General features: G+C 41.1%; 1 protein-coding gene across 1 annotated transcript in view; it reads right to left on the bottom strand.

Moving 5' to 3' along the window:
• Positions 1 to 413: 413 nt before the first annotated feature.
• The window catches only part of KCTD9 (potassium channel tetramerization domain containing 9), a 32,459-nt gene continuing 17,478 nt past the window's right edge, over positions 414 to 15,394 (bottom strand). Inside the window, exons 6-12 of the mRNA XM_034436845.3 lie at positions 14,415 to 14,543; positions 11,725 to 11,792; positions 9,737 to 9,832; positions 8,175 to 8,324; positions 6,897 to 7,002; positions 4,813 to 4,946; positions 414 to 4,657 (exon numbers count right to left, since the gene is read on the bottom strand). Of these exons, the coding sequence (XP_034292736.1) occupies positions 4,541 to 4,657; positions 4,813 to 4,946; positions 6,897 to 7,002; positions 8,175 to 8,324; positions 9,737 to 9,832; positions 11,725 to 11,792; positions 14,415 to 14,543 (800 nt within the window). The 3' untranslated portion in view covers positions 414 to 4,540. The remainder of the gene's footprint in view (positions 4,658 to 4,812; positions 4,947 to 6,896; positions 7,003 to 8,174; positions 8,325 to 9,736; positions 9,833 to 11,724; positions 11,793 to 14,414; positions 14,544 to 15,394) is intronic.

Consider the following 15,394-nt stretch of genomic DNA (forward strand, 5'->3'; position numbering starts at 1 on the left):
CCGCTTCTCCTTCTTATGTCAGCACTAGAGTAAATGCAGTTTGAAGTGCTGACAGTTTGCTTATATCCTGCCTTTATTTACTTATTTTTAACAAATAACTCAAGGCGGTGAACACATCCAACACACTTGGATAAATACAATTTAAAAATAACTAAAATTTGAATGAGATACTGGAAATGTTTGAGAAACTGGAGTAAAAAGAATACATACATTTTGAATTTTTATATTGGAAGATTGGACTTATTTGCAAAATCAGAGGAAACTGTTGCCAGGTTTTGTAATTCCAGGAACCCCCCCTCCCCCAACACCCTTAATTGCAAAATATCCAATTACTTTTATATCCAAGGACTAATGGATTAAACTTCCCAACCTCAGCCTAAATAGTGTTACTTTCCAAATTCATAGACAAACGCTTGCAAGTTTCTGATGTTCTTTATTTATACTGAGTGTATTCCATGGTTTGATCAAGGAAGTCGTGAAGGTCTCTTATGCATAGGTGAACATATTGTGATTATTTAAGACAAACAAGCTTCAACAAAACGGCTAGAACTTACACACAGAGAATTAAGAAAATAGAATTCTGCAATAGAAGATCTTATTCCTTTCTGAGATATATGTGTTTAATAGAAAGGCAGGGGAGGAGAAATATAGCTAAATCGGTTTCATCAATTTAGCATTAATCAATATCACATCACCATAAATCTGCTTTCTTCAAACTTGAAAATCCTCATTATATATTCTTGCATAAATTAGTTTGGTATCCTTCAATGTCATTCTTTCTCTCCCCACGCTCCTTTTTAAAAACTTTGGTGAAATTATAAGCACCAGGGTTTTGTTGCTGTTGTTACAATATCCTATATCCAAGCAGCCAGACCAACCCAGTTCAAAAAAACCACTCAAAATTGACTAAAACGAAGTTTCCACCATATGGAAGACTGAGAATTCGCAATAGACCCTTTGCTATTAGCTTTTCATTCAAGGGTTACAAAAGTACAGTTCGTCTAAATCAAGAGTGCCAAACTTGCGGCCCGTGGGCCAGATGCATCACTCTGGCCACGCCCACCCATTTTAGCGAAGGGGGAAAAAGTTGTGATACGTCAAGTGACGATGCGAGTTTGACATCTCTGCTCTAAGCCCTACCAATTTAATCATCCCCCCTTTTTGGGGGGAAAATTGGATGAGAGGCATCATTCAGCATGGACCATCCAGTCAGCTTCCATTTGTGGCTTAGGATGAAAACGAAAGGACTAAGAGCTTATTCACACTCCCATCGTCCGATAACACAAGCTTTTCCCATAATTTTTTAATGCATGCCTAAATAAGGCAAACACTCCCCTGCCCCCCCCCATGTAACCATGTAATGAAAAGTCCGTGTCTATTTCAACCTCTTGATTCTGTTTGCCTAGAGTACTCCCATGCTCCCCAACACGGTTCCCTTTCCCATCCACAAGCTGAATGAAAAACTGTGTTAAGTACAATGGATTCTTCCTGCAGGCATGTATCAAATGAAGTCCAGACCAGATGACTACAGTGTCCATGAGCCTCACCCAGCCAGGAACTGATAGGTCAATCCCTCCAAATGCAACTACAGTGGAGAAGTATGTCAACTTGCAAAGCTTCCAAGTTGCCATGAGCAGGAGGGAGGGAGAACTGAAGTGAATTCCATACATTCTTCCTGACCGCAATCAGGAGGAGGGTGTTAGGTTTCCAGCCAGCCAAAGTGGTTAATTGGAGAATGTGATTTATGACATGGCCAGAGAGGAGGGGAGAGACAGGGTCATAGGGGAATGTAAATCTACGTGGGATCAGTCCTAACTGCATCCGAGTATTGCCGGAATGTTGCTCCTAATAAATGACTGTATTTCCTTTGAAGTTTGGATCATGGCTCATGAATTAATTAGGGCATCTTTCGGAAACTTGACAAAGTATAGATTTTAGCCCCTTAGGATGTAATTCTGGAGCCCTTATCTCATTCATCGGAAATTCCCTTCAATCTCTACATTTTGATGTTGATTGTAGCTCTGAGTCTAAGGTAAGTGCTCACCCAGTTCCATTTATATCTGGGTGTGCATAATCTGGCTATAGGCCCACAGGCACAGAGTGTTGAAATGTTCTGCACTGACAAAATTTGTAAGCCACGATCTGGTGTGCGTTATACAAATTCTCCAATTCGAGCTGAATTACAAGCCCACAGCTTAACATGATTTGTGGCCCCAATCGCATTTTCTAAGCCCATTTAAATCATGTTTGCTCTGGTTACTTTTAAACAGGAAGATCCACTACTTCTGTTTCTGTAACTCAGCTAGAAATGTGCACAGGTTAAGGGTTTGCATACAGCCACATGCTGCTGTGGAGCTGATGAGAGTTACAGTCCAAGGTATCCAGAGAGATCAGATTCCCTAATTATATTCTAGCAGGAAAAAATATAGCTGGAATCTTATTTCTGTTGCAGCTGAAACTTGTTTATCTATGAGGCCAGATTTATATAGGTGGTATTAAATTACCTTTCCCAACAGACCCCCTGAATTGGCTAATGACAATGAATGATGAGAACGACAACCTGAGCATGTAACACCAGTTCCAGATTTATAGGCTGATGAAACATCAGCTTCCATTTGCAATTTTAAACAAGCCTTACTCCTCGATTTCCCCCCCACCCCTATAAAACTATGAAGGTGGTTCATATTTTTATTTGCCAAGGCACATGAAAAGGATTGGGGGTGAGGTAGGGAAGTACCTTTAAGATCAAATCTTAACACGGTGATATCTGGATTGGGTTAAATAAAGTTAACCCCATTTTGTTTCTTGGCATGGAGGGCTGCTAAGGTGTTCCTTGTTTCGTATTGGCATAACTGGAATGACAAGAGCTGAAAGTTTCGACTGTTTTTGGAGACTTTGTAGAATTATTTTTCCATTAAAAAAGAAATGCAAGTGTGGTGTGCAACAATACAGTATGTGAATTATAGGGACTTTCCTTTTTTTCCATAACATTTCAAGATTTTCTGGGCATCTTTGGCTGTGTATGTTCCTAGCGCTTTATTTCCTAGCACTGACAGAAGAGAATACTAACTGTGTGGTCCTTGATGCTTTCTGAGCTTGGCTGTAATCTTACTGAGGTTTCATTACCAAACTAGGTTTAAATCACTATGTAAAGTAACCTGAACTATTTCTGATTGCTCTCTATTTTTATCCAGGATCCCCAGGGTATATCGCTCAACTTTTGACCACGAGAATTGGGGCAGTATTCACTGTCATGGAAGCCAGTAATAATACCAGCCTATTAAAATGTTCAGGACGTACTTCCCCAAGAGCAATTGGCTCACTTCTAATGTTTCTAGTCCACAAGGCTTGTAGGTCCAGTGACAATAATAATAAAAAAAAGTACAACTTAGCAATTCAGGGCTCACAGAAGCCTCTGTATTACATTTGCACCTTCAATTCCTGATTATTAGTAAAATGGACCACTGAGTGTTCCCCTTTTGCAATTAATACTTACGACATTGTCCTAAGTCAAGGAACCCATGCATAGTATTCCCAGCCCAGCTATTTTAAATTAGTAGTACACAACAGGCTTAAAATAAGACCCCAAATTATCCTTGATGACTCTTTTTAAGAAATATAGTTACCGTATTTTTTGGAGTATAAGATGCACCTTTTTCCCCCCTAAAAGAGGGTGAAAATTTAGGTGCGTCTTATACACCAAATGTAGCCCTGCCTACCCACTGGCCCCCACCCTTTGGCCTCTGCCTCCCAGCAATTTACCTCCTTGCAGCAAGCAGCAAGAAGAAACAGCTCCTTTCAGCTTCAGCACAGCCTAATTAGAACAAGTTCATTGGATCGGACACCTGACTCTCAGCTGTTTTGCTCTCAGCTGTTTTGCACAGGCCTCTGCTGCTTGCTGCAAGGAGGTAAATTAGAGCTGATTTTTTTTCCCTTGTGCTAATCAAGCTATGCTGAAAACGAAAATGAAAGTAAAGCAGGCTGTTTGCTGTTTGCTACAACGAGGCAGAGGCAGATTTATTTTTCTTGTTTTCCTCACCAAAAAAGATAGGTATGTCTTATAGTCTGGTGCGTCTTATACTCTGAAAAATACGGTATTTCTGTTTTGCCAAGAAGAGTCAAATCTGGATCCCTTCTGACTTTTCAATTCCTCCCCCTCCCACATTTCATAAGCCACTGCAAATAAAAGTTCACCAATCTGGGCTGAAAGCCTGAGAGTTTGCTACTGTGTATGAACTGGTCATGTTTTAAAAACCCTCATTGGAAGTTGAATAAATATAAATTGCATATATTGTGCTTTCATAAATATTTTTTTCTAGAGGAGCGTTCTAAAGCAAGGTAGAGCCAAGATAGCAATGTCTTTGGGAGTGATGAGCAAGCTTCTTGTCCCAACTGGATTCAATAGCTATTCCTATACCTAAGACAAGAGAAGGTCCTTCTCTCCATCCAGCAGCAGCTTCTCAGATACCACTGAGAAAAACGTGCTGTGGAAGGAACGTCATTCCCTCATTGGAGCACCAAGAGTCTTCAGCAGGGCAACCTATCTGACGCTCTGAGACATGTGCAGTGGTGTCAGCATCTCTTCGAAGATGGCTCCTTTCACATTCGACCCCCTCAGGTTGGCCTCTTGTAGATCACAGCCTGACAGGTCACAGTTCTGAAACAACAGAGGAAGTTATTAGCAGAGGTCCAGATATTGGATGACTCGCCCTACAAAGCAGCGTGGCTTTTAAAGTTGAAGGAAACTCCCAATGGAACCCTTGCTTTTAACTCTCTGGGGTCCATCAAAAATCGGAAGATGGGAGATCTCACCTCCAAATCAGTTCCTGCCAAGGTTGCTCCTCTCAAATTGCAGTTTTTCAATTTTGCATTCTTCAGAGTTGCAACTCGGAGATTGATGCCAGTCATCTGACTTCCTTCCATATCAACACCTTTCAAGTTAGCACCTGTAGCCACAAAGTCCAAGCCCATCAAAAAAAGAGGTAGAGCTTCCATTCTCTCTCACTAGTCCCTTTAACATCCTATTACAAGATATAGCAAAAGATACTGACTTTGATGTTGATTGAACCATTGGAAATATTATACACAAGCTAAATTCTGTCATGCTCTTCTTCCTTTTCCACTGAACAACAATCATAAAAACCTTAGGACACCATTATTCATTAACAAAGGCCTCCAACTATAAAAGTTTGCCATATTTTATGTTTCTGTTTTATTTATTTTATTGTAATTTCTTTACTTAATGTTGTGAGCCATCCAGTCATTGAGAGCCAGATGGCATACAAATTTAGCCAATTATTATAGTTGGTCGGATAGTCAGCCAGATGTTTGGATTGGATTTGGCATTTTTATTCACCTATCAAGTCTTTCCCAAGAGCTGGGATAGGCTGATATTGTTAGTATTATTATTGTTCATTGCTTAGTCAGATCGATGCTCAAACTGGATTTACCGTATTTTTCGGAGTATAAGACGCACCGGATCATAAGACGCAGCTTAGTTTTTGGGGAGGAAAAAAAAATCTGCCTACCAGGTATTCATCTGGCTAGCGTCCTTAGTCTGGTCAGCTTCAGCACATTAGTTTGCTGGTTTTTTATCCCTTGCTTGGGGATAAAAAACAGCTTCTAAGGTACAGCTGAGAGGAAGCAGCAATGAGAAAAACAGCAAAGCACGGGGAGATCACTGCACTCGGCTAGCGCCTAGTTAGGGCTGAAAAAAAGCTTCTAAAGAAGAGCTGAGAGTCAGAGCAAAGCAGGGAGATCGTTCACTCACCAGCGTGTTAAAGCACAGCGGAGAGTTGCTTGCTAGTGCCTCGTGAAAAAAAGCTTCGAAAAAGCTACATTCGGAGTATAAGACGCACCCAAATTTTCAGCCTCTTTTAGAAGGGAAAAAGGTGCATCTTATACTCCGAAAAATACGGTAGCATTTTTGCCTACCTATCAAGTCCTTCCCAAGGACCTGGGATGGCCTGTGTGGATGTTTGATGGCGTTACAGATATCGCCGCAGGATGTAAGCTGTTTTGAGTATAGCTGCCTTTTGCAATTGATCGATGGTGAATTTGTCAATGCCGATAGTGTTCAGGTTGTGCTCCAGTTGGTTTAAGATTGTACCCAAGGTGCCTATGACTATTAGTACTATCTTTGCTTTGCTTTTGCCATAGTCGTTCTATTTCTATTTGGAAGTCTTTATGTTTTATTATCTGCTCCAGTTCCTTCCCTTCTCTTCTGCAGTCTCCAGGTCCTGCCTTACTATTAATCAAAGTGCAAGTATATAAGTAATGGAAGTCACAGCCATTCAGAAATGGTTGAAGAGGCTATGAATTGCAACAATACGTGTTATGCTGGCTGGATGTTTAATCAATATTTGTGAATTGGATTTTATCATATTTATTTTTATTTTTTTCAAATCTACTTATCCCTGGGGTCAGAAGTGGGGCACCGCCACGAAAGCCGAGCAATTGTGGTAACCAAACCGTATACCATGCAACATGCTCAGTCATCATTTAATTATTAAAGGTGTGTAAGCTGTTTTGGATTTCAACTAGCCTTGTTTTCCTTCTCTGCTTCCTGCTGATTTAAACCGGACCTTTTGTCTACATAGGCAGATGCTGGGAGTTATTTCTCCTGAAAGCAACTTTTCTTCATCATGTTATCTGTTGATCTGATTAATATTTAATTTAATTTAATTTAATTTAATTAATATTTCCTTTCAATTTTAACCACCAACTTTGAATGATCAAAAAGACACAGTCAGTCATTTCCTGAACGATACTGACTGCATTACATAAAAAGTACTTAACGCACTGTAAGCCGCCCTGAGTCTCCGGAGAAGGGCGGCATATAAATCAAATTAAAAGAAAAAGAAAAAGAAAAGGCTGGATGGGTGGGTGGAGTTTACCTTCCAAATTAGCTTTAAGGCCAGAAGGATCTTCAAAATTGCAGCTTTTCAAGGATGCTCCCTCTGCATTTGAGCACAACATCTTTACACCTTGGAGGTTGGCATACTGTCAAAGAAGGAGGGAGACAAAGATCTCAGATGAAAAAGAGGCCACGTTTCTTCCGATCTAGAAATCTGCAGGCTACATTCGACAGATGCTGGGCTGATCGCATTGTCTTAAAATGCTTCCATGAAGAAAATTCCATAGCCTTCGTTAGCGGAATCTGCAGGTGTCAAACCACAGTGCTTTACCTAAAGGGCTTTGCCTTTATCTAAACTCTTCAGGTAAAGAGTAACTTCAGGTTAAGGAGCCTTGGTGGAGCAGCGGATTAAAATGCTGTTAAATAGCACTTAGCTGCCAGCTGCCTGCAATTACTGCGAGTTCAAATTTCACCAGGCTCAAGGTTGACTCAGCCTTCCATCCTTCCGAGGTAGGTAAAATGAGGATCCGGATTGTGGGGGCAATAAGCTGACTTTGTATAAAAAAGAACCCCGCTTGGGGGGGGTGGGGGTGAAAGCCCTACTAAGCAGGTATATACAAAAGTGTGAAGGCTATTGCTTAACGCATTGTAAGCCGCCCTTAGTCTCCGGAGAAGGGCGGCATATAAATCGAACCAATAAATAAATAAAGAAAAAACTTTAGATAAAGAGCTTTATCTTTCCTTAAACCTAAGGGACTTCACCTTTACCTAAACCAGGGGTCTGCCAACCTTAAACACTCCAAGAGCCATTTGGACCCATTTCCCACAGAAAAGAAAACACCGGGAGCCACAAAACCCTTTCCGTGCCTGACTATTTCTTGAGCGGCCACAAAACTAGCATATGTAGTTGAATGAAATGTTTCATTTTCTTCTGAAACTTTTCTTTTCATGGATTTATCCATGGTTGGCCTACCAGAGGTTGAAAAGCTCAATAAATCGCCTGCCGGCGGGTGTCGCACATTGGCAGTTGCGACGCATATTTTGAGTGACGGGGAGCCACAGCACAGGGGTGAAAGAGCCACATGCGGCTCCAGAGCCGCAGGTTGCTGACCCCTGAACTAGACGTTGTTCTAGTTATGCGAGACATACCATTGTTCACATGGATAGATAGGGCATTTGCTGTGATTGACAAGTGTCATTACTAGTCATATCTTAGTCTTTTTCAAAGAAGGTGCTAACTACTTTAGGCACACCGCTACGGGACAAAGCTAACCAGCCATCAGATGGAGTGGTTAATCCATATCCAAATAATACCCACATCTAGAACAGATCCGGAAAGATCAGCCCGTTCAAGATTTGCGCAGCAGAGGTTCGCGTGGGCCAGGTTACACCGGCTCAAGTTGGCCATCTTGAAGTTGATATACCGGAGATCTAAACGAGAGAGGTCTGCTCCGCTAAAATTTAACCCCTGGAGAAGAAGAGAGCAGCGGTCAGGTTACCTAATCCACAAAGAATGTTGAGTTCAAAACAACTGTTGCAATTCTGGCATGGTTAGACCAAGCTCAAAACAAGCCTTCTGAAAGGGAAACTTTGGGGTCACCCTCGTTATCTACATTTTGTAGCAACAATGGCAAAATCCAGCTCAGAAACCCAAATGCAATTGCTTAGGAGACAAAGTGTTTAACCTAGCCCAGAGGAGGAGTGCATTCAACATTTATTTATTTGTTCAGTTCCTAGAGTCTCCCATCTCAGTGAATGACTCTGGGTGGTTTACACTTCGGAACGTTTTTAGCAATTAAAAATATGATTATAGATTAACAGAGTTGGAAGGGACCTTGTAGGTCATCTAGTCCAACCCCCCGCCCAAGCAGGATACCCTGCCTACATCATTTCTGACAGATGGCAGTCCAGTCTCTTCTTGAAAGCCTCCAGGGATGAAGCTCCCACAACTTCCAAAGACAACTTCTGTTCCATTGGCTGATTGCTCTCCCTGTCAGAAAATTTCTCCTTATTTCTAGGTTGAATCTCTCTTGGATCAGTTTCCATCCATTATTCCTTGTCTGGCCTTCAGGTGCCTTGGAAAATAGCTTGACCCACTTCCTCTCTGTGGCAGCCCCTCAAATATTGGAAGACTGCTATCATGTCTCCCCTGGTCCTTCCCTTCCCTAGACTAGCCATGCCCAGTTCCTGCAACTGTTTATCCTGCAATGTTTTAGCCTCCAGTCCCCTAATCATCCTGGTTGCTCTTCTCTGCATTCTTTCTAGTGTCTCAACATCTTATAAAAACATTTTAAAACAATAAAAACATCCCATTCAAGATACACAAGAACATGTGATCCAGGTTCCTCTAAAGCAGGGGATCATGGACCAACTCCGGTCCTTGGGATGCCATCAATCAGTTCACACAAACAAGGGAAGCCCCATCATTTTGCCCATCTAAGCAAGGCAAAATCGCATTGTAAGCCGCCCTGAGTCTCCGGAGAAGGGCGGCATATAATTTAAAGCAAAAAAAACCCAAAAAAAACATGCCTCCCTCCGGCCCTCGGAAAAACCTCTCTCCACGGAAGTGGTCCCTGTTCCCCAAAAGGTTGGGGGCCACTGCTCTAAAGCAGGTTGTCTAACTTTTTGTTCCCCTTGGTTGCATCGAACGAAGTGGAATGGGCTGCGTATAAAACATAAAGCATAGTTAATGTATATAAGCAAACTGCCTTACTTTTTCAACATTTTTATTATCTTGTGGGGCCCGCATCACTAGCTATCCAGGGCTGCAATGAGCCTGTGATGATTTTTAATAAATCGGAGGGACCTTTTCTCTTTACAAGCTGTGCAAAAAGGCTCCAAAAAGACACCCTGATTTCTTATTTCAGTAAATCATGGTACCTGACAGCGTAGCTCAGACTTGGTTGAGGTTGCAAGGAGGAATCTGACAAATTCCTTTCGGGAAATCGGGGAGTGGTCCTCTGCAGGTTGGGAATTCTGTCAAGGAAGGGAAGAAGCGCTTAGGCCCAAACAATACAAGATGGAATAGCTCACGTCGGGCGATATGCAGCAGTGTGGGGGATTTTTGAGGCATTTTCAAGAAGGATATTTACTATCCACAGAAAAGCTGTTGGGAATGTTTGACCTTAGCGGCTTGTTACATCTAATTCTGTCTCTTTCCTCTAAACCTCACCTAGAAATCATTGGTTTTTGCTAATTTACGTTTTCTGGCCACACTGTATGGTTGAGCCCATTAGTGTCTAGGTCTGAAGAACAAAGCAATATAAATTGCCAAGTTAGGGTGGTGCAGCTCTTTATGATATACAAGAAAATTAAGTTGAAATTAAGTTAAACCATATACGGTATAACCAACTTGAGTGGGATCCACTCAGAACATTTGTCAATTAAATGTTACTGGCTGTCTTATCCTTCATTTCAAATGTTAGTTTGTCCATTTCCGCACAGTTAGATTTTTTTGGATTATCAATTGATCTGTTGGCAGTTGATCAGTTTTCCAATATTGGGCGAGCGTCAATCTGGCTGCAGTGACTATAGGTAATATTAAATACTTTATTTCTTTCCTATAGTTTCCTTTAATCATCCCTAGTAGAAAAATCTTTGGTTTGAGTTCTACACGGCTCAAAAAAATAAAGGGAACACAAGCAGAAGACATCCGAGATCTGAATGAATGAAATAGCCTTATTAAATACTTTGTTCGTTACATACAGTAGTTTTGTGTTCCCTTTAGTTGTTTGAGCAGTGTATAAACTACTGTATGTAACGAACAAAGTATTTAATAAGGCTATTTCATTCATTCAGATCTCGGATGTCTTCTGCTTCTGTTCCCTTTAATTTTTTGAACAGTATATTTTTTCCGATGTTATTTCTATTAGCCAAATTCTTATTTTCTTATTTTTGCCCAATATTTCCTAATTTTTGGGCAAAGCCAAAAAGGTAGACTCAAAATGTTATATAGTGTGGAATAGGTGGTATGATTGGATAACTCGTAGAAATGAGAGTAAATGTAAAATTCTATACGATAATAATTAACAAATATGCACCGTTAATAAGATAATGGACGTGTGACCAAAGTCACTTTTTCTTTTTATGTATTGTCGTCTGTATTAATATATATATGTATCTTGTATATATACATGGTATAATATTTTACTTTTTATATGTTTAATAAAGTTTTGTTTTTAAAATAAAAAAAAATGTTACTGGCTGAAATAAAAGGAAAAGATGAAAACGGAGTATTACTTAATATGGGGAAAATGGTACAAATGGTTAGAGGACAGGAATAACAAACAAGAAAATATATAATAAAGATGATCTATAAATCAGGAAGCATTAATAAAATATTAAATATATAATATGTGTAAAGTAACATATTGATATAATAGTTTGTATAATAACTAAGGAATAGTATTTATAATATATAAGAAATAAGGGAACCACAAAAATAAGTATGTGAATATGTGGGGGGGCAGGGAAACATAAACTGTGGATATATACCGATACGGAACTGTTGTAAAATGGAAGTTTTTCTTTTGTTTTTGTTTTGAAAGAAAAATAATAATAATATTTTTTTAAAAAAATGTTACTGGCTTTTGTTCGCCTTTTCATAGTTTTTTTAAATTAGGGATTCTAACAATGCTAAAAGATAATATACTATGTAATATCATAAAGAAAGGCAAAAAATACAAAGTGCAAAAAAAGGAAATATTTCTTTTTCTGAAAAAAAAAGTCTTCAAAATGTTTTTTTGTTTTGTTTTTAAGAAAAAGAAACATTTCCATGGCACAAGGTAACGCAAAAATCAAAATGTAACAGAAAAAACAAAACAAAGGCAAATGCTCAGAAAGGAAGGAGATATAAAAATTAGCATTACCTTAATCGCCATTTCAAGGTGTTCGATTAGTGAGTCAATTCCAAAGAACCTCGCTTCCTCTAAGATACCTAGCATAAGGGGAGCGATACAATAAAAGCTAGGAATGATTAGGAATGATGATAAGATTCACCACTCAACCTTCCTGCTCTCTAATGCAGGTTATAGGACAGTGTTTCTCAACCTTGGTAGCTTGAAGATGGGCGGACTTCAACTCCCAGAATCCCCCAGCCAGCAGCGCTGGCTGGGGGATTCTGGGAGTTGAAGTCCGCCCATCTTCAAGCTTCCAAGGTTGAGAAACACTGCTATAGGAAGTTTCATTGGGCCAAGATCCTTTGCCAGTACTGGTTTCAATCACAATTAATATTAAATATCAACCAGGGGTGAAATGTAAAATTTGTTACTCCCGGTTCTGTGGGCGTGGCTTGGTGGTGGTGGGATAATATGACTGGGTGGGTGTGGCCAACTTTTTTTTAAAAAAAACTTTTAAAAGCATTTTTTCTACAACCTCTTCGGCTGAAGAGGTTGTAAAAAAAAATGCTTTTAAAAGGCTCTGATGATCCCAGCTGAGTTGCCTGATCATCAGAGGCTTTTGTTTTCTTTTAAAAGCATTTTTTTTTTGCTTTTAAAAGAAAAAAAAAGCCTCCAACGATCAGGCAACTCAGCTGGGATCCTCAGAGCCTTTTAAAAGCATTTTTTAAATAATCTTGTTGTGGCTCCGTCCTCTGAGCCTATTTTATCGGAGGAGGAAGGCTCCGAACATGAAGGAGAGGAGACGGCCAGGCCTCCCTCTCCAGGACCCTCCTCTCTGGCAATGCCTCAGGTGTCTCCCGAAGGAGAAGAGATTGGCAAGGAGCCAGGTGTTTCTGAGCCGTCGGATAGTGATGAAGAAACATTGTGGTTGGACCCACGCCAGCGTCGGAGAGACAAGCGTGCGCAGCAGAAAAGGAGGCATGCCAGAGATTAAGCTGAGTCACTGGACCACACCCCACAGGCTATAAAAGGGAGTGTGGTGGCCATTCGGACTCTGTGACGGACAAAGCTAATCTCTGGCGAGTCACTTTGCACCTTCGGACACAACACCTATTTGCTGTGGATTTAATTACAAACTGGACTATTCAAACTGTGTGTATTTTTGTCTGTGTTATCCGAGTAAAAAGTTCTTGGCAGGCAGCCACGGAGTTGCTGCCAAGTTCCTTATCACTGACGTTGAGTGTTTGAAGAGTTTATTTAAATCTCGGCTGGCTGGTTGGGTGCGGGGACAGAACAAACCTCTTCAGCCAAAGAAGTTGTAGAAAAAATGCTTTTAAAAGCCTCTGACAATCCCAGCTGAGCCGCGCGATCATCAGAGGCTTTTTTTTTAACTTTTAAAAGCATTTTTTCGGCCGAAGAAAAAATGCTTTTAAAAGTAAAAAAAAAGCCTCTGATGATCGCGTGGCTCAGCTGGGCATGGGGGGGGCAGGGATTTTTCCTACCGGATCTCCGAACCTGCCGCCATTGCTACCGGATTGGGCGATCCGGTCCAAACTGGGAGCATTTCACCCGATATCAACCATGATTTAGTACTTAAGAGAAACAATGGTTTGAAGATGAATTGCAAGCCGCAATTCCCCAGCTTCATGCACTCATCATCATCCTCATTTAACAACCCCTTGAGGGGTGGAGTCTGGGCACCTGAATGGACTGAGTGTTTACTGGCCGGATGCCATTCCTGTTACCAATGTGGAGTTTTTTTCGGCAGATATATTCCCAGTGTGCCCAGCGACAGAAATATCTGCCTCTACCTAGGATCGAACTCACAGCCTTCTTGATTGTGAAGCAAGAGTTCCACCTCTAGGCCACTGCACCACTCCCCCAGCTTCATGCAGTATGCTGTTTTGTTGCAAACCAGGTCAGCATCAACATGTTAACAACAAAAGCTATCTAGTCATCTTAATCTTAAATCCCTTTTCCAGATCTGTTTGATTAAAAATCCCACCACCTCCGTTTACCGAATTGTTGACTGATGGATTAATCCTACCTTTCCTCTGAAGAGCTCAAAAGGCTATTTACTTAATACTTGTTCCTCCAATTTTGCCCCACAACAGCAATCCTATCAGTTTGGGCAGAGAAAGAATGACTAGCCCAAATCGTTCAGTGACTTGAACGAGTGTAGTATAGTCTACTGGTTACGGCGTGGGACTAGGACTGGAGAAATCCAAGATTGTAAAGGTAAAGGTTCCCCTCGCACTAGTCGTTCCCAACTCTAGGGGGCGGTGCTCATCTCCATTTCTAAGAAATGGAGCCAGCGCTGTCTGAAGACATCTCCGTGGTCATGTGGCCGGCATGACTCAACGCCAAAGGCGCACGGAACGCTGTTACCTTCCCACCAAAGGTGGTCCCTATTTTTCTACTTGCATTTTTTAGGTGCTTTCGAACTGCTAGGTTGGCAGAAGCTGGGACAAGTAAGGGGAGCTCACCCCATTACACGGCACTAGGGATTCGAACTGCTGAACTGCCGACCTCTCAATCGACAAGCTCAGCATCTTAGCCACTGAATCACTGCATCCCTCTAAGATTGTACCGAACGCCAAAAGTTTGCGTGAGATTTTCACAACCTTGGTTCTATTCAGGAACCTTGGCTTTAGAACTGTCCGAGAACAAGCATGGTTATAACAAAGGCAACAAAATGTTTTATACGTCCTAATACATACCTAACAAATTAATGCCATCGTTCACAATTAGTTGTCCATGCCGCAAATAGTTTAAGATCGGTTCAAAGTACTCCGGACTTCGGTCAATCAGAAAAGCTCCGCTGTGATCTCTCTTGTTTCCCCAAGCATCTGTTGCAGATGGACACATTAAAAACAAACAAACAAACAAACAAACAAACTTTCCTTCGCCTGTCCTGAGATAAGTCCATCTCTCACCCTCCTCATCTCCATCTGTCCCCAGCAGCTAAAATGGATCATCCATAGCCAAGATTAGAAATTAGACTTAAGTGCCGCTGATTGCCACCACAAATTTAGACTGGGGACATAGTAAATAAGCAGGAAAGGACATCGTCTAAACTGGAAAAGCATGTTCTGTTGGCTTGCTGGGGATTCTACTACATTTACCTTCTAAAAGCAGGCAGGACCAGGGTAACAAGATGGTAGTCATGGTTTTAAGAAGTGAACATAATACTCTTCCAATTCCATGCAATGGGATAACATTTTTGGCCCCAGTCCGAACAGGTGCTCTGGAGGCTGCAGAAAAGGTTCTAACACACTACTTATAATCTGACCAAAGCTTTCTTTTCTGCTTTGAGTATCTCCATATGGGTGGACTTCAATTTCTAGAACTCTCCACTGAGCGTGGAGATGGCTAAGAATTCGGAGAATTGAAGCCCACTTATGTGGAGGGCCACCCGTTGGGAAAGACTAATCTAAAATATAGTTGAATTATATTTCCAGAACTTGGCATAGCTTTCAATAAGAATGTTGGAAGATGTAGTCTGGCATCATCCAGAGAGCTTCAGGTTGCTCCACCCTGGATGATCCAGGAAAGAGCCCCAAACCTGTTTATATATAGTATGTAAAGATATTAGTAACTATGTTCTTCTTTTGTGGCACTTCTGTAGCCCATGGCCAACAAAATAGCCTGAAAATCATTCCTCACTCCTGACTTAAATGAACTGCTAAACTGCTCCTTT

The sequence above is a fragment of the Pantherophis guttatus genome, chromosome 9 (assembly GCF_059756535.1).
Source record: "Pantherophis guttatus breed Tessera chromosome 9, ASM5975653v1, whole genome shotgun sequence".
Classification (NCBI taxonomy): domain Eukaryota; kingdom Metazoa; phylum Chordata; class Lepidosauria; order Squamata; family Colubridae; genus Pantherophis; species Pantherophis guttatus.